Source organism: Neodiprion virginianus, chromosome 3 (assembly GCF_021901495.1).
Source record: "Neodiprion virginianus isolate iyNeoVirg1 chromosome 3, iyNeoVirg1.1, whole genome shotgun sequence".
Classification (NCBI taxonomy): domain Eukaryota; kingdom Metazoa; phylum Arthropoda; class Insecta; order Hymenoptera; family Diprionidae; genus Neodiprion; species Neodiprion virginianus.
The window spans coordinates 24565237-24588240 of record NC_060879.1 but is presented as its reverse complement, the minus strand read 5'-3'; the positions used below and the strand labels follow the sequence as shown (position 1 = coordinate 24588240).

The 23004-nt window shown below is 39.0% G+C and overlaps 2 protein-coding genes and 2 long non-coding RNA genes across 5 annotated transcripts; 1 reads left to right on the top strand and 3 right to left on the bottom strand.

Annotated features, from left to right (window-relative positions):
• Window positions 1-326: 326 nt before the first annotated feature.
• LOC124300562 (uncharacterized) lies at window positions 327-1799 on the bottom strand. The gene is made up of 4 exons (XM_046754780.1): window positions 1775-1799; window positions 1070-1178; window positions 863-947; window positions 327-712 (listed from the first exon to the last, which is right to left on the bottom strand). The coding sequence occupies exons 2-4, from the start codon at window positions 1164-1166 to the stop codon at window positions 556-558; spliced, it is 339 nt and encodes a 112-aa protein (XP_046610736.1). The 5' UTR covers window positions 1167-1178; window positions 1775-1799; the 3' UTR covers window positions 327-555.
• Window positions 1800-2194: 395 nt separating this feature from the next.
• On the bottom strand, window positions 2195-3243 carry LOC124300563 (uncharacterized). The gene is made up of 3 exons (XR_006907245.1): window positions 3070-3243; window positions 2501-2902; window positions 2195-2260 (listed from the first exon to the last, which is right to left on the bottom strand). It is a non-coding gene; the product is annotated as an uncharacterized LOC124300563 (long non-coding RNA).
• Window positions 3244-4482: 1239 nt separating this feature from the next.
• Window positions 4483-8930, top strand: LOC124300433 (zinc finger protein 420-like). Of its 2 annotated transcripts, none has more exons than XM_046754533.1 (2): window positions 4483-4700; window positions 5077-8930. In XM_046754533.1, exons 1-2 carry the CDS (start codon window positions 4542-4544, stop codon window positions 6898-6900), a joined length of 1983 nt encoding a protein of 660 aa, XP_046610489.1. In that variant the 5' UTR covers window positions 4483-4541; the 3' UTR covers window positions 6901-8930. The 2 variants fall into 2 exon arrangements, with proteins under 2 accessions (XP_046610489.1, XP_046610490.1); XM_046754534.1 differs by having other exon boundaries at window positions 4561-4844.
• A 7899-nt stretch (window positions 8931-16829) lies between these two features.
• Window positions 16830-19249, bottom strand: LOC124300687 (uncharacterized). Its single transcript, XR_006907283.1, has 3 exons — window positions 18603-19249; window positions 17640-17830; window positions 16830-17562 (listed from the first exon to the last, which is right to left on the bottom strand). It is a non-coding gene; the product is annotated as an uncharacterized LOC124300687 (long non-coding RNA).
• Between the last annotated feature and the right edge of the window lie 3755 nt (window positions 19250-23004).

The window sequence follows — 23004 nt, the reverse complement described above, 5'->3', positions numbered from 1 at the left end:
CACATACATGTACATAAATAATTGCCAAGAAATTAGAAACACTCGCAACTTGTCGCAAATAGAGTAAAACGTAAGGTTAATAATATACAAATTACACAAGCGCACCATAAAACATGGCAAGGGTAATCCTAGTGCAGTGATTGTATAAACCGAAGAAATATACATTTACATATATATTATATAAATTAATAGTCTGGAAAAGAGTATTTAGAGAGCTTATCTAATTCCGATCTTGTCACAATAGATCATTAACATAATCATTATACGGTTAAAGCTGTATTAGCTACAGTCACTATTGGAGATGATATTTTTTATCCATTTTTATAGTTATTTAATTTCTTGTACAACAATTTTTGAAATTTCACCGCAAAATGCCCAACGAGTTCTCGTAGTGCAAATACGAGTTCAATCACCTTACAGATGGCATCACATTGATTTTTGCCTTCTCGCGTCGAGTTATAAATACAGAGAAATCTCAATGAGAGCTCATTTCTACAAGATTTATTGTAGTGCTGTATTCGTAGCTGTACCTGTTATTCTATATTATAAACTGTTCTATATTTTCAACATACAGCACAATAATGGCTGAAAGCACAATGGCAAGAAGAGAGGAGCAATTTGCATCTTAATAAATCTTTTCTTCTTTATACGTAGCACAGCTATGTCACGTCGGAGGATATGTACTAGTGGATCACTAGGTGGGGCACAGAATTGAAACATAATTGTGTTGAAAATCTTTAACATCTCTTACAGAAAGTTGGTACGTTGCCAGACCTTATATACCAACAATGAATATTCATGGAGGCTATATTCATAAATACTTACAAAAGTAAGCTAATATTAATAATAATAATACTCAGCCATTAAAGTTTCGCTGAGCGCTCCGACCAAGGATTCCATTTCACCGAGAAGCTCTGTTAATTGGCCAGTTGACAGCGGACGCAGTTCTGAAATCAATTGTCAACATGAAATTCCAACTTCAATCAAGACCGTGCAAACATAGATGTTTTGATACAAATGAAGACAAGGTGATATTAGTATACAAGTTAAAAATTCTTGATTTTATTACTTTCTTCGTAGAATGGTGATCCTAGAACCCCCTTACTTCTTTCCAAAGTTTCATCCACATTCAGTAGAGATCCTTCGGAGTTAGCAGACCGTTCCATTGACGGACTTTCCTGCAATGCGGAATATTAAAAATTAGTTATATCTTGCAATTACAACGTTGAAGAAAAATGATTAAGATATAAGCGCCAGTTAAGAAAGTTCCTGACTAAAATTACTCTGAGTAAATAATATGATTTAAAAAGAGCAGAAAGAGGCGGCAGGGTGTGGTAGGAGGTGAACGGAGATGGTTGGCGGTGTTTGGTGGGGGCAGGAGGGGGTAGGAAGTGTTTGGCGGTGGTTGGAAGTGAGCGGCGGTGGTCGGGGAAGTCGAGAACGACGAGGACAACGAGGCGGCAGAGGAAGAAGAGGACGGGGACGAGGTGGACGAAGAGGACGAAGGTGGTCGGAGGTGGGAGGAGGTGGTGGACTACTTCTGATACTAATTCTTCTCCTGATCCTACACCTACTCTTGATCCTTCTCCTATTTGTACTTCTACTGCTACTCCTACTCCTACTCCTGATCCCACTTCTCATCCTACTCCTACTCCTACTACCACTCCTGATCCTACTCCTACTCCTCCTTCTAATCCTACTCCTATTCCTACTCCTGATCCTACTCCTGATCCTGATCCTACTTCATCAAATATTATAAAAATGTTGAACTCACCGAGCACAAATCCTTGCCTTCCTTGTCCACCTTGTTCTCCTAGTCTTCCTCGTCCACCTCGGACCACCGCCTACCACCTCCAACAACCACCGATAACCACCTCAGGTTATTCCTGGAATAGTGATAAATATTTTCAGTATAAGAACACGTCAAAAATATTGTGTAAGGATGAGTATAATAGATCAATTAATCAATAATATAATACATTTTATTATCGCATTTATAGCAACTGAATTTGTGCTTGCACGAGAAGTGAATCTAAATAATTTATTGTAAACGCGACAAGTTTGAAAAATTTCAGATGAAATATAATTACAATTGCCATTAAATATTGTAAAAATGATAAACTCACCGAGCACAAATCCTCGTCCTCCTGGTTCACCTTGTTCTCCTCATCTTCCTCGTCCTTCTCCTCGTCCACCTCCGACCACCTCCAACCACCGCCAACCACCTCCCATAACCACCGACAATCACGTCGGTTTATACCTTGAATGGTAATAAATATTTTCAGTATAAGAACACATCAAAAATATTATGTAAGGATGAGTATAGTTAATTAATTAATTAATAATATAATACATTTTATCAGCGCATTGATAGCTACTGAATTTGGACTTGCGCGAAAAATGAATTGAAATAATTCATTGAAAATATGAAAGGTTTAACAAATTTTATATAAAATGTAATTACAATTGCCATTAAATATTATAAAAATGTTTTACTCACCGTGCAGAAATCGTCGTTCTCCTAGTCCACCTTGACCTCCTCGTTTTCCTCGTTCTTCTCCTCCTTATCCACCTCTTGTCCCTGAAGTCGAGTGTCACCTGGTAGCGGACCTGGAGCGCAGCAACCACGGAGCATTTGTCCTAGAAGTCGAGTTTCGCCAGGTAGCGGATCTGGAGCGCCAAAGCTACGGAGCGCTCGTCCTAGAAGTCGAGTTTCGCCAGGTAGCGGACCTGGAGCGCCGAAACTACGGAGCGCTCGTCCTGGAACTCCAGGTGCACGAGGAAGCGGACCCGGAGCGCAGGATCCAGGAGGTAGAGAACCCGGCACTCAAAATCTGCGGAGCGCGATTTTCATACGCCCGCTCTACTGCGCGGTTGTTTCCAGACTGAGGAATTCGGCTAGCTGATTACCAGAAAAAAAAACTTTGGATGACGTCACTTTCTGAACATCCGAACATCCAAACTGTGGTTTCGAACATTAATACAATACATCATGTATGATGTACGATGTATGATATGAGAAGACGTATAATGATTTTAGTTTTCATATCACAGACAAGAAATACGCACGTTATTTTTCTAGCTGATTTAAGCGGCTAGGCCGTTCGATTGTCAGCCTTTGACTCAAGATATATTCTTCAGTTAACGGGTCAGCTAATAACGCTGCCGTTCTGCGACAGTTGGATGATAAAAATTTTTGCTCGTACCTTTCAAATGTGTGTTAAAATACACTTGATGTTTAAAGAAGCTTCGTTCTTTCTCTCCTTGTAAAAAAAAAAATCGCCGACAATCATCTATTTAGGTCTTTAAATCAGGACACTGCGTTAAATACTGTATTATATACGGAGCATCCATTTCATCTTTACCACAATTAGCGCTTTCGTGATGTATTACAATTACTCTGAATTTTTTTCTATCCGAACACTTTTCGAAAACAATTCTGCTTCCCCACCCAACGTAGATACTTTACCTGCGACTAGCTAAAACAGCGTTCCGATTCTATGCCTACGAAAATTCAAGACCGAGCGAGCTAGTGAAAAGTTGTTGGAATAATTATGAATATTAATGTTATGGAAGTCATCGAGCGCGTGTCGAATAGAATCCCATTCCGAAATGAATAATTCTTCCATTTTCATAATATAGCCGTATTATTGAAGATAAATATTGTCTGAATCATAATACGCAGGTCTTGTTGACTTTATTGTGTCGTCATGTGAAAGTATACTTTCATATTATGACAGCCTGATTCTAACTTATTTTTCACCCGTGAAAGCCGTGATAAGCGCCATCTAGACCAATCAGAAGGTGGCTTTAAATTGAACATTTTATTTCCATGAGTGTCAAATAAGTCAGAATCAGGGGACTGTGGCCAATCATATTCGTTGAATTCTTTGTCGCTATATCCCTGTATATACCAATAAGATGGGATCCCCCGAGTGAGAGGCCGCTGATTTTGAAACGATGTTTGTTAGCTGTGTTTCGTCATTAACGGTCCGTTTACACGTGCGTTTTTCTCAGTTTTGAATCCAGTCCTTGTAACTAACCGGTATTTCTGTGCTAATGATAATACGTATAACGGTTGAACAACAACGAAAGTAAATTACACCCTTATTGAGTCCTTGATCGGATTCCGTTGGGCTGTTCATGGGTTTAGAATGAAACAATTTGTCACGCTGGTTCGTACAAGTTACCGTTCGCTGAGACTAAAATCTCCGGTTCTTGAAGTTGCCAGCATTTCAAAGAGTAACCAACCAAATCGCAAAAAGTACGCAAATCGCAATGCCAATATGGTCAACTGAAACACCGACATCAGTGATTCGTCCTTTTCTATCTCATGCTGTAGACGAAGACAAAAACCTAGAGTTACCGACGAAACCATCTACTCGATGTATGCTTTTACCGGACTGCCAAACTACTGAAAGTACCGACTAGCACTTGGCTCACTTCGCACTCTGAACTGGTATGTAAAATTATCCAATGGTGGCTTCCGTAGTTCAGCATAGAGTATGTAGAACGTAGATATATTTAGTTTTCCGCATATTATGGCGACGAGGAGAGAAGAGTTCACGCAAGAATTCAGTGAAATATGCAGGCTTTGCTTAAAGCAGGAGGATGTTATGGAATCAATTTTTCAAACGATTGATGGGGAAGATACAGAATTTTCACTCGCTCAAAGAATATCTACCATTGCACGGGTGCAGGTGGGTGTGGCCACGTTCACTTCATCGAGCAAACGCATCTTATCGCGACTATCGTGAGCTGCACGCGTCCCGCGGGATGCGTTTGTACCGAAAACGAGAGACTCGAAATCATTTTTATTCGATCGGATTTACGTACAAGCATATGTAAATATTAGTACTATTAATGAATCTGTACTTAACACAAGTCAGGATTATTACCAAAATATTAGTCCACATTATACTAATTCTAGCAATGTATGAAACTTGCCGTACTTTTTGGAGGTTATCTCATCTAAAATGCAACCTCTGATGAGCCTCAGTGTTCATAGAACAATGTGATTACATTTTTACAGCTGAGCCAACTTATGCACGAGTAAGAAATTGATGTATTTCTCAGGTTCACGAAGATGATGGATTACCCATGCTCATTTGTTGCACGTGTCGTCATCAGGTCGAGAAGTCGTACAACTTTCGCCTGCTCGTCGAAATCTCTGATCGCACACTACGCAGCTGTTTGGAAAGTCCTCAGGTTGAGACATCGGAACAGATGATAAAGCAAGAATTGTCTGATCCGAATGTAGACTCTGCAGATGAGGAAAATGTCGGTCTGGAGCATTTTTTCTTAGACACCAATTTAACTGAATCTGATATAGATCCAACAGCAATTAATGTTCTTCTAGTACAGTCTGAAGATGGCACTAGAGTGTTAAATATATGCAGTATCAATGATTCTGAAGATACTGACAACTTGGAAGAGACGACATCTGTTAAAAACGAGTATTTAATAAGCTCGGAACAAGTCCCAAGTCCCAAGTCCCAAGTCTTGGAACAGGATAAAGGTAGATTGGAGCCAAATGATTTAGAAGATAATCAACGTATACTGAGCCCTAAAGAAATTTATCTTCAAGATTTAGAACCTCAGCTGCAATCAGTTCACCCTTGCAATAAATGTGACAAATTTTTTTCAACTGATAAAGATTTGGATACTCATTTCACAATTGAACATGTTGAGGATAGCGAATATCTCAACACATCGAGTATTGAAATCAGATGCGAATTGTGTTTTGAGGCATTTGAGTCATTGGAGGATTTGAAAAATCACATTACTGAACATTTCGCCAACGGCAGAAGACTTAATAGTGTTAAATCAGAGACATATATACCTAGTGCAGGGGAAGAAGTGAGTGACGAAATTGAAACAATTATTGACAATGATCCTGACTATGTATTGGGAGTACCAAAGAGCGAGGAAGCAGAAGTAAGAACACAGAATCATTATGAAAACGAGATTACAGGATCCACTGCCGAAGATGGATTGATTCAAATCAGTATTGATAACATTAGTGAACATGGTTCTCAAACAAATAGTCACAAGGATGGTGATTCATTAGATGTAGAATTAGAGTTAGACTTAGATAATAATACTGAATATCAGTCTGACATTTTTTATTGCGTTGGAGAGTATTTGCCTGACCTTGTAAAGGTACGATCTACCGGTAATTTTCCCTGTACACAATGTGATAAAACGTTTACGCAAAAGCATGAACAAACTTTACATCTAAGGAGACATCTCAGTGTTAAACCTTTTAAGTGTACTTCGTGTGATGAAACTTTCATAACAAATGCTTTGAGAAAAGAACACGAACGAGGTCACACTGGAGAAAAAGGTTTTGTATGTGTCATTTGTGGTAAAAGCTTTGTTAAGAAGTCTGAATTAAAATATCACGAAGGCGTACATACTGATACTCCGTCAACTTGTAATATTTGCAACAAAGAATTTACCAATGTCCAATCTCTAAAGATGCATACTAAACGACATATTTTAGGTAGTAGGTACGTCTGTGAGACATGTGGCAAAAGTTATTATACTAATTCCGAACTTGCCAGGCATGTACAGATGCATTCAGGCAAACGTGAATATCCTTGCCATCTCTGCGAAACTTCGTTTCTTTCACGTCCAGAATTGAATAGACACCTACGATATCATATCGGAGAAAAAACATTTCGATGCAAAATTTGCTTCAAATCTTATTTCGAATCAGGTCATTTGAAAATACACGAACGGGTGCATACGGGCGAAAAGCCTTACATCTGTACTGTTTGTAATAAGGCTTTTGTAACCAAACCGAAATTAGTAAGGCACCAGAAAATTCACGCGAAAGAACAAATTACGAAATGTGATATGGATTATCAACAACAAATAATGACTGAAGGTACATGATTGAAAATAATCTCAGTATGAATTTTGCATGTACAAGCATATAATATTTTCTCACTTGCCATTCAATCAAAAGTATGAAATTCAATTTAAATCTAAGAAGATTGAGTTAGTATAATCAAGGTGGCCATACTTCGGAAAAACCTAGAAAATCTAGAAAAGTCGTGGAATTTTGAGAAGGATATAGAATATAAATTGTAATTAGAGAAAAATAAAAATACTAGTTTTTCTAATTCATGAAAATTGAAATCATCCACTGATTCCGCTGTAGGATATGAGGATAATGAATCATCCAAAAATGTAACGTTTAAAGAGTTCTTCCACAAAAATTTTGCAAAATGATGGATAATATGTAACTTTTGTAGTAATTTTTCACATTTTTATGAAGCACTGTTAGTGAAATTTCAAGTTACAGGTGTTAGAGTTTGATTGTGACGTCATGATTCAGATTATAAAATTAGAAATAATTTTCAGAATAAATCTGAATACACTTCGCAATTAAATTTGTATATTCACATATGATAAAAGGTACGATTGTTGACGCACTATGAATAATTTACATTGGTACTAATACATTTCTAAACATGTTTTCACACATAGGTTTGCCTGTCTCAATCCCTTCGTCTTGTCAATAACTATAGGGATGTGAACAACTGAACTTTTTACCCCATTGTTAGAAAAAATCTGGAGAAGTAGTCCATCTTAATTAAAGAACTGATTGCGAGTAGAAACTATTGGAAAACCTGGAACAAGACAGAGATATTTTTTCTTGGTATTCGTGGCCACCCTCCCAATTGTGAAAGTATGTGTGTCATGTATTTATAATTTAATCTCAGTATGTCACTAATTATTAAACCGTGAGTCGAATATCATGCAAGTTTCCAAAGATGTTGTATAAGCGGCATTAATTGCTTAATACTCATTGTAAGTTTCATCTGCTGGGAGTGAGAATTAAATTTGAAAAATCGAGATTTTTTTTTTGCATTGGATTTTTGGATAAAGCTGAAACTAGTAACGTTATTAAATTTCCATGTTTCTAAAAAATCGTTATTTTACAGTTTTACGCATGTCTGAAAAGTAGTAAACCACAATAAAGCCAAGCATCCTCATATTTTGAAAACACGACCACTTCAGTCACTACATAATATTGCAAAATAATGATTTTTCTCACAATATTTAGTTACGTTAACGTTATTAACATCAGTCTCATTAATTGAGTATCAATTTATTAACCATGCGGGTTGATTTTTACCAATAAAATGTATCCCTAAATCGCTATCCTCTTGAATGAGTCGATGTCATAAATATACTTAACGTTTTGAGTTTTGTGTATCGTCGTAGATCGAACAAAGCACTCTATGAATTCCATTTTGATTCTTGTGTAATTGATTTGATTCTGAAGAAACATGCGATTTAATCATATGGTCGGAAGATGCCTCCAACCAAAGAGTGAATTATAAAACCACGAAGTAGTGTTACTTCGTGTGTAAAATATTTCAAATGCTGCATTCATATTTTCACGAAAAACCGCCGCTCATTTTAAGGTGTGGGATAACCAAAACTTCAGTATTTATAGTGATGAAAATGATAATTTAGCGTCGAAAGTTGTATTTTGTAAGACCACATACTTGAGTTACCAACTTGATAGTAGAATTCTTAGGTAGAATATCTCTTTTGAGCTTGTGGCTGTGCAGTGTATGTAAGTTGGCAACACTGGTTGATAGCTGGTAAACCGTGGATAAACCGGCGGCATCGTTAAGAATGTCAGGTGCGTGTACGGCCATTAAGAGATACTATCAATTGTGCATGTCACTAGATGTACACACGTACGAAATAAATACATCTTCAATAAAATATCAAAGATTAAAGCTGAATAACCTTTCAAACAATACATGGCGCAGTCGAATAATAAATAAAATGATGGTGAAAAGTGAAGAATAAGAAATATTCTGGAGTTATAGTTTTATAACCTATATAAAAAAAAAAAAAATCGTACGATACGCGATAAGCAAGATGGACTGTTTGAAGCCCCCCAAGTGTATGAGTGTAGGAGGAAATCTCAGTGAAAATTGGCGCAAATTTAAACAAAGCTGTGACATTTATATGAAAGTGTCAGGAAAAACAAGTGTCGAATCGGAAATGAAAGTCGCGATATTTTTAAATTTAATTGGTGAAGATGCGGTTGAGCTGTTCAACACGTTCAATTTAAGTGACGCTGACAAAACGAATGAACACAAAGTGATTGAACATTTCGAAGCTTACTGCGTTCCCAAGAAAAATGTTGTACTTGAAATTACTTCGATTTAAAATATACTGATGCATACTTGGGAGAAGACATTGAATTATAGCGACGGATATAATAAAGAAATAACCGAAAGCGTTATATTAATAAACATGGTATTTGTGATAGTCTTACAAAGAGATGGATTAATAATTTTCCATTTGAATCGCGTAAAAAATTCATGTCACTTATGTTCGTCTATGTCTACCATAGTACAGTAACTTGAACAAATGCAGTCAGTGCAGCTTTACAGCGTTTCCTTAATTTTATTTCTCGACTACAAAGCACGTTCTCTCGTTCTAAGTATTGCCGGCGTTAATTTCCTGCAGTAGAAATGCATATAAAAATGAAATATTTTCTTGACTCAGTCCTTGGCCATTCTTTACACCGGCTTTGGTACCTACATACGTAGCTATATAAACTATATACTAAGGTTCGCAGGGAGTGCCAAGTAAGCAGAGGTAAGTATAACTCGGTTGGGTTCGTTGGATGGCTTCAAGGAGGTCGAGGTGAACGAGGAAAGGGGTTGGGGAGAAAGACTGCAATTAGTCAACGGAAAGTGGGAGCGGAATTTCATCTTGCTGGGATTCACGTAAATACTATAATTTATCTTTTTCCCGCTGTAGGCTGTCGCTCTACGTAGCACAGATAACCATTGGCGGGAATGCTGCAACAGGGAAAAGCACTGCAGCTGACTTTTCTTCGGGTCTTTGGTGAAAAGCAAATTATCGCATCTTTACCATTAGCAACTTATATCCACCAGGATTTGTACACTTGCCTAAAATAAGACTAGCTGCTGAACATAAAACCAAAATGAGAAATTACGCGGGGTTTAGCTTTCGACTCTCACAATGAGTCTGTTTCTATGCGAGCCTGTAATTCAAACTGTAACGATATTTTAAATTCAAAGTGCCCGCGACGCATTGCTTGACACAACCATCTCGATCCAGGCGTCAGGCGGGAGAAACGGCTGAACATTTTGAAGAGTCTACGGGAAGACGCCCAACCAACTGGTTTATAATTTCCAATAGCGATTATTCATTCATTGCAAACGGGAATTAAAGTAAAATTCACACATCGACTTCGCCAGTTAATATCCATACAAATTTGAACCTTATTCCGGAATCGCCACGAAGAAAAGTTAAAAAGATAGTGGATTCCAAAGCTTATAAAAAGACTCGCATATCACACGGACGATTACACGACGGAGCTGCTGTCAAATATTTAAATAAAGGGATAAGTGATTTTTAATATATTTATGGATGGTCAACTTTTTACCTCATCACTATAGACAATTTTATAATCCCAGTGTGAATTTTGGCGTATTTTATCTTAATTTATTTGTGAATGTTTGGAATGAATGTGTGATTTTAATTATTGTGACGATGGACGGTATTTAACGAGGCATTACGTGTTATTTATATTTCATTTATATTTTATTTATATTTAATTTTTCCCAGTTATAATCAATGTCATATTTACTATCGTTCTCGTCATTTTCTTTTTCTAAGTCTGTGCATCGATTTCACGTCTTTTCTTTTATTTTGACAAAAGATTCAAATTCTTCACCGTCCCCTTATTTATATATCCTATTGATACATGTTTTTGACCGCCCACATCAATCATAATAGGCAAAAACACAATAAATAAAAACAATTATTTACAAAACGTATGTACTTATTTGAGATGCCTCGATTGATTGGATTTCGATTTTTCGGACATCCAGTAGGTCAAGCTGGTGACATCCTACCGCCTTTTTAGTGGATAAGTACCACGTGAGAGGATTTTCCAGACCTGAAAATTGTTGGATTAAAAATACAGAGCGAACATTCGATACCTACCCTCCACTCAAGCACAGCCAGAAGTCCGTCGGGTTTATTTTTTACTTCTGTTCTTCTGGGTGTTAAGAAGCTTCAGCTGAACGTCAATAAGCCTTGAATTTTGGAACGTACAAGTTTTACACTTACGTCCGAATCTCGAAATTCTTCAAGGGCGTTACATATAAGTGGCTATTCTAATAGTATTACACAATTATAAGCACAGCTCCCGAAATGAGATGGAAGTTAAGATGCATTCCTTAGACTTCTGTAAAATTACTTCCCTGCCATCTTACAGGAGTCAACGGTCTCGTAATTAATATTTCAATACTCGCTGCTCAGAGCAAGTCAACTGTTCAAACGCTGGGATTTGTCATCTGTTTAATCGTTCATTCAATATCGTTTTCACCCCAACTCAATTGGGTTAAAGACATACTTACCCACACTTGTCGGATGTCTAATTAACAGAGAGAACCTGCCTTATTGTTGGAATAAGACCGTCTGCGCCCTCCAATCAAAGGGGGGAATTCAAGCATGTTGTATGTATCTAAGACCCTCGCGAGTTTTGATGGATACATTCTAAATTACATTGGTTAATGTATATAATATATACATACAGGGTTATTTATTCGTTGCTGAATACCAGCCATATACCAGTGTAGAATTGAAAAATATACCGGCAACGAATACATGACTGTATATACATTTAATGTAATCTGTAGGAAACCAGTATGCAAATGGTTTTGAAAAAACGGTGATTTTTAAGTATTTTAATTCGAAACCTTTTCGAGTCTGTATAATAGATACTCATTACATAATTACAGTAATACAAAGTTGCATTGAATTCCGTTATCCGTCAGTAGCTCATAAAAGTACCAATGCATTGGCTGAGTCAAAATAAGCACGCCCTATTGAAATTGTTCATATGTCAAATCATATAAAGTTTTAAAAAAATCTGACATGCAATTTATTATATCATTTATTTTGTAAATTCGATAAAATATATAAGAAATTACGCAATAAAGTACAAATGCACAAACAGTGAACTATGTGAATTTTGGTCTAGTATATCTGATGATTCGTGTTTTTGTAACTTATTATGTGATTTCTTACACATTTTATCGAATTTACAAGATAAACCATGTAATGCCTTACACGCTGAATTATTCAAAGACATTTTATGATCTAAAACTGAAGGTTTTCAGTAGGGCGTGTTTCTACAACAACATAAAATTGCTACAGTTCGTATTTTTCGTAGACGATTCTCCCCGGTTCCCATGTTTCTAGAGCGGCTTATCTTACGATATTTATAAATTTCATCAGAAACGAATATCATTACAACGATTTCGTTGCTAACGTTCGATGACCCGTTAAAATCGTGGTGGGGGTTTCATGTTCAGATTACCCGTGCTCGTACACTGTAAATATTGTATACGTACCAACAGGCGACGATATCGCACCGAGTTATCGGCCAGGCGTTCGATATTACGGTTGAAGACGGTTTATACGAAGTCACCGAAAGAGATTCGCTATCTTAAGCCATTATAGAGCCAGCCCCGCTGTCTGGTAAATATTTCAATTTTTGAGGTTATAACCGAGCTCCGAAACGACCGATCTAATTTAATTATAAAATATTAAAATTCAAATTAGCTGCAGGATTAGATCAAGAATACTTGGCTTGCTAATTTTAACTATACGTCGTATACTGCCAAAGTGGTCTTGAATCAGACAGTTTTCAAATTAAATTTTCATACGGAAGACTGGCGTCCTTTTCTTCTTATTATTCAAGCAAGCTAGGACATGGCAAAGTACCTATAAAATGTACTGAATCGTGTTTTAATGGAAAAAAAAACCGCCGAAGATAGTTTGTCCTGCAAATCTCTCTGCGATGTGATGGAATCTTAATTTCAACGATATTTCACAGGTTTTTCTAGAGTCAATAATGGGGATCTTTCGAAACGAAAACCGGAACCAGGCTCTCATCTTTTTTCCCCACCGATCGTGGGTAGTTTCGACAAAAACATCACCCAAGCATATGAACTTGCAAGTGATACGGTACCCACAAACGGCACGCTGAGACTGACATGTGCATTTGTACGCAGAGTACACGAGTTGGAAAGGGTGGGGATGTTCGGCAGCGTAGCGCGACAAAATATTCGATTGCTCGGCGTTCCTCCGAGTCCCAGGGGATTCCCATTGGTACCAGTTTCTGTATTCGAGCTTGAGACGGTTGCCAGTCGCCAACGAAACTAGCGAATATTTCCGTCCAACTAAAGGTTAATTTTATATCCGGTAAATGTTTGAGGTCGACGTGAAATCCGTCCATTGATATTTTTCGTTCCGTCCGGCTGCAGCGTACGGGTTCGGAAAGGTCATGACCCAATTGGTCGGCGGCTATGGGGTTAGGGACGTTCAATTTGGCCGCCAGAAGAGTTCGATCACGTGGTCAGCCGCCAGCGGCCCTACTACTGCACTAATAGCTGGCCATAGTGCACGGAATAATGGCTCTTCGGGTGCCAGCTGTACTGTACGCCTCGCGACCGTCGCGTCTGTCCGAACGGCGTTTTCAAATTTCGAACGTTTCGTTAGCGAATCGAGTTCGCCGGCGGGTTCGTTAGGCTGCACAGATGGGACGAACAATAGAGTTTGGCACACTTGCTGAAGGTCCGCGTTCGAGTTTTCACTCGAATAATTTCACTAACAAATTGCTCTGTAAAGCACTCTTTTCACTGTTTTATACTCGAAGAGAACCCTCGTGAAAACGTGAGGTAGAATTACCGCACCGGTAAACCGATATGTACATAGTGTCACGCACTGGTTTGAAATGTGATCGAAGCGCCCTGTAGCGTGATCGTGGAAACATGCTAGAAGAAATCAAATTATCACGTCGAAGTCTCTGATTGGACTTTGTGTAATTCTCACGTTTAAATTCGTAATATTGGAAATCAATTTCGTCATATTGAATTCGCAATCATAGTACATCGTTACACGTTATCCTCATGAATAAACCGATTTTATTGCCATAATTCGGAAGTATCACGAAAGAATTAAATTGCATATTTTAATGAATTATCTATCTTCTTAGATTGTGAAATTGGTTCTCATTTAAATATATTAAAAATTGACGAAGATATTGCAGTTTAAAGGTTACCGAGTTATGGCATTGCAATGCGTAATTTTATAGGGTTGTGACGTCACAATGAAACTATAATCTGTTTCGAATAAGACAAAAAAAAACCACCAAATACTCTTCAATATTTTTTACTAAATACAATGAATATATCGCGATAACAAAAATTTAGTCACTGTCTTGATTATTACATCGATTTACGGTCTACTATTGTGGATACGAAATATTAGATAAAATCGGTGGCTAAAATAGGTATGCCTGCAACTATAGGGAAATAATTTGATAAAAGCAGCTGATTATCAAGAGAGATTTGAAAGTTTGGTTTGCATATGCAACGGTGTCAATTGATTAAAGAGTATGAATGATGTCAAGAGAAAACTCCGAAAGATGAATAATTATTTATACTCTTCGTCTTATAGTGAGAAAATCAGATCTACACAATAGAATAGCAGCCAATAATTTTTCAAGTCGTGCAAAGATACAGACGCGTTCTATCCAGAAGCTCTAAATAACAAATATAAATTGCGGCCGACCACTGGCGAAATAAAGCATTTTTCGTAGAGAATAGGTCTAATTTATCGCTCGCACCCCCACAGCGCTTAAGGCTGTGATAGAATATAATATTTTTTTCTCGCTCCTCTCAGACACATAAGGCATAGCCTCGATTACGAGTTTTAATGTTATCATTCGTTACACCTTTTTATATCAAGGCTATTTACACCAACCCTAACCATAAGTGGAAATCGCCAATACTTATTTTCGGGCGTATGCGTAGCTCGAGAATAATCCGTGGTCCAATGGCTGGCGACTAATAATGCGGGTCTGATTTATGGTCGGCAGCTAAAAAGTGACGGGCGAGCATTTAATAGATGGTCACGCGTCGCGTAATTTGCTTTCCAATTTGCCATGAGCGTTTTTATCGGAAACGCAGTACAAATTGAGGCTCGTGTATTGCGCCGCGGTGCAACAGAGCATGAATAACCGCGAGGCTAGGGCTGGTGAAAGACCAAACAGCATTGCCGTTTGTGAAACGAGAGACATGCGAGGGGTTGCCGGGAAAAACAAGCGACTGTCACGAAAGGGGATTAAGAGGGGTAGGTAGCCCATGTACCAACCGAGTCTTCATCCGCCACTGCAAACCCTCCGCCCCGGGACTTCCCTGACTTTGCAAATAGATCGCTGTGACGTTCGCAGTTAGACTCGTCCTAGTAAAAACAATTTCAACTTTACCGGGGATTGTGGTCAGCTATTGGTGTTTTCTCCGCGGACACTCCACGGAGATTTTCTATCGGTAGACGTCTAGCCGTTAATTACAATAAACTTTAACATACGGACGAAGTTCAACAGAAACAGCTGCAAGTGAATGCGCTTGATCTGTTTTTTTGCAACTTTTCCATGGGGCGAAATCAAACTGTGAAACTCGGTAAGCTGAGTGATCAACTGCGCATCTGAAAAACAATTCAACTCTATTGGTCGGCGCGATAGTACCGTTTTAATATTTTTAGTTCCAAGAAAATAATGTTTTATGATAACAGTTGACAAATAAAAAAAAAAAAGAAAATAGAAAAGTTCACCAAGCCTTCTCGAATCACAAAGCCCAGTTTAACAGCTGAAGCTTGAGTTGTTCAGCCTGCATGAATATCCGGTAAAGCTGGTGCGTTCACTGATATAAGTGCATGATTGAGTCGGTCCGTCAAACTGCTAAGTTTCATGGTTCCCTGTCTGTATAAACATTCAACGGATGCTGCGGTACGCGATTAGTTTCGTCTCGCGAGCTTATTGCTATTTCAAACACGAGAATTAATGGTGTACTGCATTCACATATTTGATTAATAAGCCGTATAAATTCAATGATGGATCGGTACAGCATTCAAGGTCCTAATTTCTATCTTCATAACGCGCCATTATACCCTCGCAATGCACGCAGCTTGATCAGAATCGGTAATTTCAGGGTGATAGATTTTACGAGTATGACGACGTACAGGTAATAGCACCGTGTAACGGTTTTTTTAATTCAAGTAACACAGTAATCTAATGAAATCACATGTTCACGATCCAGCTATTATAATTTTAGGTTGTCAAGGATGAATTAGGGTGATAATTGCTATCCATTTGTTGACTGGAAGATATTTGTAAACTAACATGAATCTCGACATGAGGTGAAGATCGTGGCATTCAAATGCCTGTCTGTCTCTTTTATGGCTAGTATATGCTCCGTGAATTATTTAAAGTAGAAATGTAACAAGCGAGACAATATTAAGTTGACATAGTTTATTGACTAGATAATATACCTCTATCTTACCTAACGAGGCATTCCCTAGAAACAATTTCGTGTAAAAGAATAAAAGAAACCAGTTAGCAAACGGTTCATAGTAACAACTCGCGTTAGCTTTGGTTGAGTAATCAAATATTGGTTGCTGTCAGGTCAGCCGTCAAATAATTACCTTGAAGTCTTCGGACGGAGTAAATATTGAACCGACACATCTGACGTTTGATGATTGTACCTCCGTAATACATAGTCGAGTGGTAACATTGACGTTGAAGTCTTCACATTTGGTTTCATACTCTGGCCGAAATATGGGCATGAATTGTTCGGTATCGGGTGAAAAAGATTTCTATTTACTTGCGTAATTGAAAGATCGACAGATGTACATATATATATATATATATATATATATATATATATATATACAATATAAGCACGCGTACGAGATCGAAAATGAATAAGCACATGTAATGGCGAACGACGTGTTGTCTGTAATCAACTGACACGTGAGTGTTCGGTTACCAAAGAAATACCGCCTTTGGCATGCGAATTTTTACTGGGCAGCTCTCACAGAACCATCCGAGCTTTCATGCTTTTGGAATGCGGAGGGTTGGCCGCGGGTGTACAGACGATATTTTAGCATTAGGGGCTCCACGTCCTGCATGCTAAAATCTTCTCCGTCGCTATGTATGTGATCCTTGTATCGCTCGTATTTGCCTCCTCTAAGTTTAATACTCTTGGCCTTAAAGTCAGTACGCGCATGCAGTGACTTCCAGACCTCTCCAGAGCTCCATCGTCGAGTAACAGACTTGTTACAGTGTGAAACAATTTTCGGTCTCCCCGGTACAATGCGCTTCGAATGTAACGCGAGCTGCAGGATTCGATTTGGCAAGGCGGCAATGGCGGAAGGATTATTACAACTTACCCACTGCGTACCAAATTTATGTTACAAGACAAAATATTACAGGCTTCGGATACTTGAACGTGTACATGTGGCGAATCCGCAATGATGAAAACTATCAGAGGTTGTTTGACTAAAGCTGAATTGCTGAAATATTAATTTTAGACTTGCGGTGCCACGTGGCTGTATCTAATACCTCATACTTCAAGAAATCCTCCAGGGTGCACGAGATGATTACCACCCCCTCGGTGTGAGCCGACGGGAACGAACCTGCGAACGAGTTCATGATAAAATACGATACAGCCGTTACGCGAGTTAGTACCTCACGTATTTAGCATAAGACTTACCCCCTCTGCACCATGAAACTCGAGACGTGCCCTGACGGTTTTATGGCATTCGATAATGCACGGGCGCAGCTGGCAGGAGTGTGTTACACTTACCGATGACTGCAAGTATCGTTGGTGTGTAAAATCGTACGATGCAGTGGTAAATAGTCGCCGCTGTACCACGATGGAGATTTTTAATTTGCACATCGGTTCTGAAAAATTGTGACCGTATGAATTATTCTACGCCTGAACATCCACATATGACAAGTCATAATTTCATGTACATCAAATTTCAATTCCTGTAACTAAGTATAATGGTTTCAAACGAATACAGCGAATTCAAATCCCGATTTTTCAGAGAATGGGTCTCATATTTCTGCGTAACTTGAATAACACCCTATCAGTCATTGTGCCAGCCCCGTAACTTTTGTAACGAGAAGGCCGGCTGCTCAATTCATGTCAAACCTTGATTCATTGCAACTCTGATTATCAATCATACCAATGAGCATCAGTTGACGCGACCAATCATCTCATTAAAGTGAAACGAATCGCTCAATTTCAATTTTCCTACTTCACGTTGGAAAGAATTCAGTTTGAGGGAAAATCAATCTGCCTTAATCCTTATCAGTGCTTTGCCGAAATCTTTTCACTTTTGAACAGTGGGTTGATTTGTTTAAGATATAATATCCGATTCTTCACGGCACTACCTTAGTGTTTGATACAATAATAACTGCAAGTGTATAACAAGAGTGCTCGTGACAAATGAAACACAATTTACTGCCAAACTATCCGAAGCCATTACGATCAGGCTTGAGATTGTCCCAACCATGACTATACAAAGTGTACGAAAACAACGTCGCCAGTACGGTTGCTGTTATATTAATATGATTTATGAAGGTAACAAGTTATGACGGCACGGTGGAAAGTTAGTACAGTTGGCCAATACGATGATAAAAGAAAAGATAAAGTTTTGCTGAAACTCACTCGTAAGTTGACACTTGCCTCCGCGTGTGTATCGCCCAGTGGAGCAGTTGTGCGATTTTTACGCCCGCGTAGCAACTCTAGACGACATTCGGGTGTCGCTGCCCCGTTTCCTAAGGGACCAGGGACAACGAAACCCGGAACGAGATCAACGGGCAGAGGCCTTGGTCGTCAGATTCCTGCTTTCTGACAATTCCAACAAAAGAGAGACGCCGGAGGCAGAGAGAAAAGTATCCTCGATGCTCGATGCTGGGCCACGTTGGTAGTTGGTGAACTGGTGAATACTTGCTAATAAAAATAGCTGCTCATCCGTCCTACGTGCAGCTGTTTTATTTCTCATGTCGATTTCTTATGTACCCTCGATATATATACTTTTACGATGGTGGTGGAAAAGAAGACTGGAGAACGGTTGGCTTGATCGTGCAATTTATATACGATTCGCGTACGATGTAATGACTGGGTCGCTGTCGTGGTCGTTGAGAGAACTTTAAAACGGCTGATGCAATTTCTGCCTACTGTTTCTATACTGCTTTTACTATGGCTGACAGACTTCTTCGTTTGCACTTCACGATCTTCGGATTTCCCGTACCCTTCTTCCTTCGTCCCGTATTGCGATGTTCGATCGATTTTTACTACTGGGATATGATGCACAACACCTGAGGAATAAAGGCATTTTCAGACATTGTGTCACACGATGATCGTCGGCAAAGATGACTTGTTATACTTTTTCAACAGATTCGTATAAATTTACGGTAACAATATTAGAATATACTTTAATTAGAATACTGAGTCAAATTGATTCCTCGATTCGATGCAGAAGTAATGTCCTGAAGATTGTGAAGCAAAAAGTACGCGAGACGCTAATTGTCACGTAGTATTACAAGTTGTTCAATTTTAGTCGTATCGACAAGCGTGTTAAAAAATAAAACAACGCGTTACCTTCAATTTCCAGGAGCAATTTTGGAACACGTAAGATTTAACGACATACGTCCAAGGCATTAAGGATACTACAGTTAGGCCTTAATACAGCCTCGGACGTTGGGACGATCAGGTTTCGTTTAAGGTGTGGTAAAACGATGGGCACAGTTACGGGGTTAATAGCAGCTCTAATTGGGTGCTTAGACCGAGCCAATCAGCCTCCTAAAACGCCCCTCTCCTTCCATCCGCCCGATTTTATTACGTTAATCGTAGAATTTCACTTGTTCTTTTTATGTTTATCGATAATTTTTTTCGCTCTTTTCTTTATTACATTGTATACGTGGGTTCATCTAGATATCTTGTTTTTAGTAACGGTTACATGTCAAAGTCAACTATATGGTCAGCTAATTTCCGCCATGGATGGCCGAGAGATAAAGCAAAAAAAGGGAAACACCCGATCAGGGTGATGTCGTAAATATTTCTCGTTGAAGCCAAGTCTTACCAAACCCTCGTTATTGAGCCATATAAGGGTTTTATGATGCGTACCAAGAAGCAATCACTACGATACAATCGGCAGTGGAGTACCCCTGCCATATATGTACTCGATGAGAGACACATATGTGGGTAGGTACCTGTAACATGTATGCGATTACAGAGTCAGCAACCATTTCGAATATATTCGTGTAGAAAAAGTTGAAATATAGAGCACAAGGTATTGTTAACACAGCGCCAAAGGTACCAGGCAAATACAATCGGTACAGGGAAAACGAAAAACGTTTGGTTTTGTTATTGAATCGCATATATACGTACACGATTCACGGAGATGTTTATACACGGTTCGACGTTGTTATTTCAGTATTTATTTTCGTGGGGTGCGATTTCTTGGGTCTCGACTCTCAACTGCTCGCGCGACGAAATATAATTCGTGAATAAAAAGCCGTCATCTGGAGTCTCGGTACCTCCGAGAATGGAAGCCTCTCAGGGATGTGCCTCGATATTCTTCTCTTTGCGTAGAGCCTCTTTTGCGCCTTTCCTTCGTTTGGGTAGACTTACCCGGTACACTTACAATTAGATATCATAACGAGGAATACAGGTGATGTTGAACACATTGGTGCGATGCCTCCTTTAAACGATGTAACGCCTCCAAAGAATGCTCGCTACGGATATTGTACCCGTTCGACTATAAAAGTGAGAAAAAGTTTCGGAGTTACATACACATTTCACGTGTAAAATGAAAAAGGAGAAACAAGCGACCCTGCACAGGTTTTTGCACCTATTTAACAGCGTGGGCGGTAAATACCTTCCCGCACACGGCTCGAATACTCCCTCGGGTCTTGCGGCCAGTGGGCCGAAATGCTGTGGCCTGAAAAACTGTCGAATTGTTTGACAGGAATAGGGGGAAACCGGGGATAAAAGGGGGTAGCCGTTATAAGCGACGCCCCCTGCCCCACATTGCAATTCATCCTCAACGTTGAGGCACATTCCGAGTTGTGAGTAAGCATAATGGAAGTGAAGTTGGGCTTGCAGTACCTACTGTTGCTGAATAGAAGCTTCGTTAGGCTTTGTCTGAGTCTAGAGTACAGCTTTGCAGGCTATACTCGAGCTACTTGAATTATTCCGTGACGCAGACTGTGGCGGGTCAGCATCCTCTGTATACCGCGTACTTCCGCTCAGTCGTTTTCGACTGTACTGAATTCCATACTGTTATAAATGTATGAAGTGTTTACAGGCAAAATAGTGCCCGTGTAAACATGTCGAAGGCACTCGAATCAATGATTTTTTTACAGAATGGGAGGAGTGCCAATCTCCGAATGTGCAGAGACAAGTAAAAGGATACGAACTGTAAGTGCAGATTAACAGAATCCTAGAACCAAGTTTTGCAAATAAGTTATTTCAAATTGGAACGTATAACTTATCCTCAATTGAATTCCGGCCATTAAAACTTGTTCGCGAACGATCCGTAAGGGTTTACTTAAAAAATTTGAGCAAATACTGACTGTACGTTTAGTCCAATCATTTTTCACATCAAAAATTAGAACATTGTTAGTCTGAGATGTTTAATTGCAGGTCGATGTTAATTGATAACCAATGAATATCGTTACAAGCATTTTATTGAATGATTGTAGTTTTAAAATTAAAATAGATTGTTGTGATTATCACTGAACTGCGATATTTAATCTCGGAAAATCTAAATCACTATTCATATCGATAAGTTTTCTTCGTTTGCGTGGAAAATTGATACTGCGAAAAAATATTTAATTTATACTGGTCCCATTACAAATACGCCGATCATGCCTGCTGAAACAATTAGTTACAGACCGTCACGAACTATTAAAATAAGTTACTTCCTGCCAGTTAATTCAAAACACGACTCAAAATTCAACAATTCACAAATATACATCAGCAACTCATCAAATTTTATCAAAGACACATAATTCTTACATCGAGTACAAGGTTTGATAAATACCCTTTCACTTCTGCTCCAGAGGATTCATCTAGTAGGTACATGCAAAACTCAATTGTAAATGCATAGCGAAGCTAAACGTGTATAATGGTTGGCTTTTAACAAATCGGGCTAGGTTGAATCGAAATCATATCTATACCTATGTAGATACGTAAGTTAAACTTCGAGAATGATACACAAGTCGATGTGTCACCATCGGGTCGAGGTCTGTTTGTGGTATGCATGGATGGGGCGATCAATAAAGTGGTGGTTCGGTGACGAGGGTGGCATCTCGCCAAACAAACATGCGATCGATCAAACGTTTTATTTTTAATTTTTCAGATCGAGTTCGTCTGACAGGCGTTCACAACCCCGAATCGGGGTGGAAGTGTCGGCTTCACCCCCGCCGAATTAAACCTATTTACATATTTCATACGGGACATTCCACCCTGCGCTGACCACCATAATATTTACCATTTGAAAAATGTTTTTCCCTTGAATTTAAGCAGCGTGCGATGCCACCCGGGGCCGGGTTACCCGACACGTCGGAGTTTTTGTGCGTCAAATATAGACTTAGCAGTGATGAATGGATGGCGCGACGGTATGACAACATGTATTAATGGGGAGGGCCCAACCGGACATTAGGACATTAGGGTGGCGGATTTGGAGAGACGAGGAGCTCGCAAAAACACATTTTTTATCGCCTTAATTTCGTCTTAAATATTATCCCCCGAGCAATCCAAAGGTTAATTAAAAACGTCGTCAACGTTATTCCGGAAGTTAATTGAACGCTGAGATTTTCAATCATCGTTCCGCACGAAAAAATTAATCGAAAACTTTCGACTCGTGGCTTAAACGGCAAGACGTATTCCGATATTTAAACTTGAATAACAGTCACCGAGAGTATGTTTCTCCTCGTTTCCTCGCAGCTCGGTAATCAACGTCTCAAATATCGGATAACCGAAGAACGCAATACATTCGCGATACGGAACCATGCGGAAGGCGTCCTGCAAACTACTCGAGGTGGAATTGCTATTCAAGTCA

Coding starts and splice junctions, on each gene's coding strand:
- LOC124300433 (XM_046754533.1), top strand. CDS start 4,542: ATGGCGACGAGGAGAGAAGAGTTCACGCAAGAATTCAGTGAAATATGC. Junction 4,701..5,076: donor CTACCATTGCACGGGTGCAG/GTGGGTGTGGCC, acceptor TGTATTTCTCAG/GTTCACGAAGATGATGGATT.
- LOC124300562 (XM_046754780.1), bottom strand. CDS start 1,166: ATGGAACGGTCTGCTAACTCCGAAGGATCTCTACTGAATGTGGATGAA. Junction 948..1,069: donor ATCACCATTCTACGAAGAAA/GTAATAAAATCA, acceptor AATTGATTTCAG/AACTGCGTCCGCTGTCAACT. Junction 713..862: donor GCGCTCAGCGAAACTTTAAT/GGCTGAGTATTA, acceptor AATTATGTTTCA/ATTCTGTGCCCCACCTAGTG.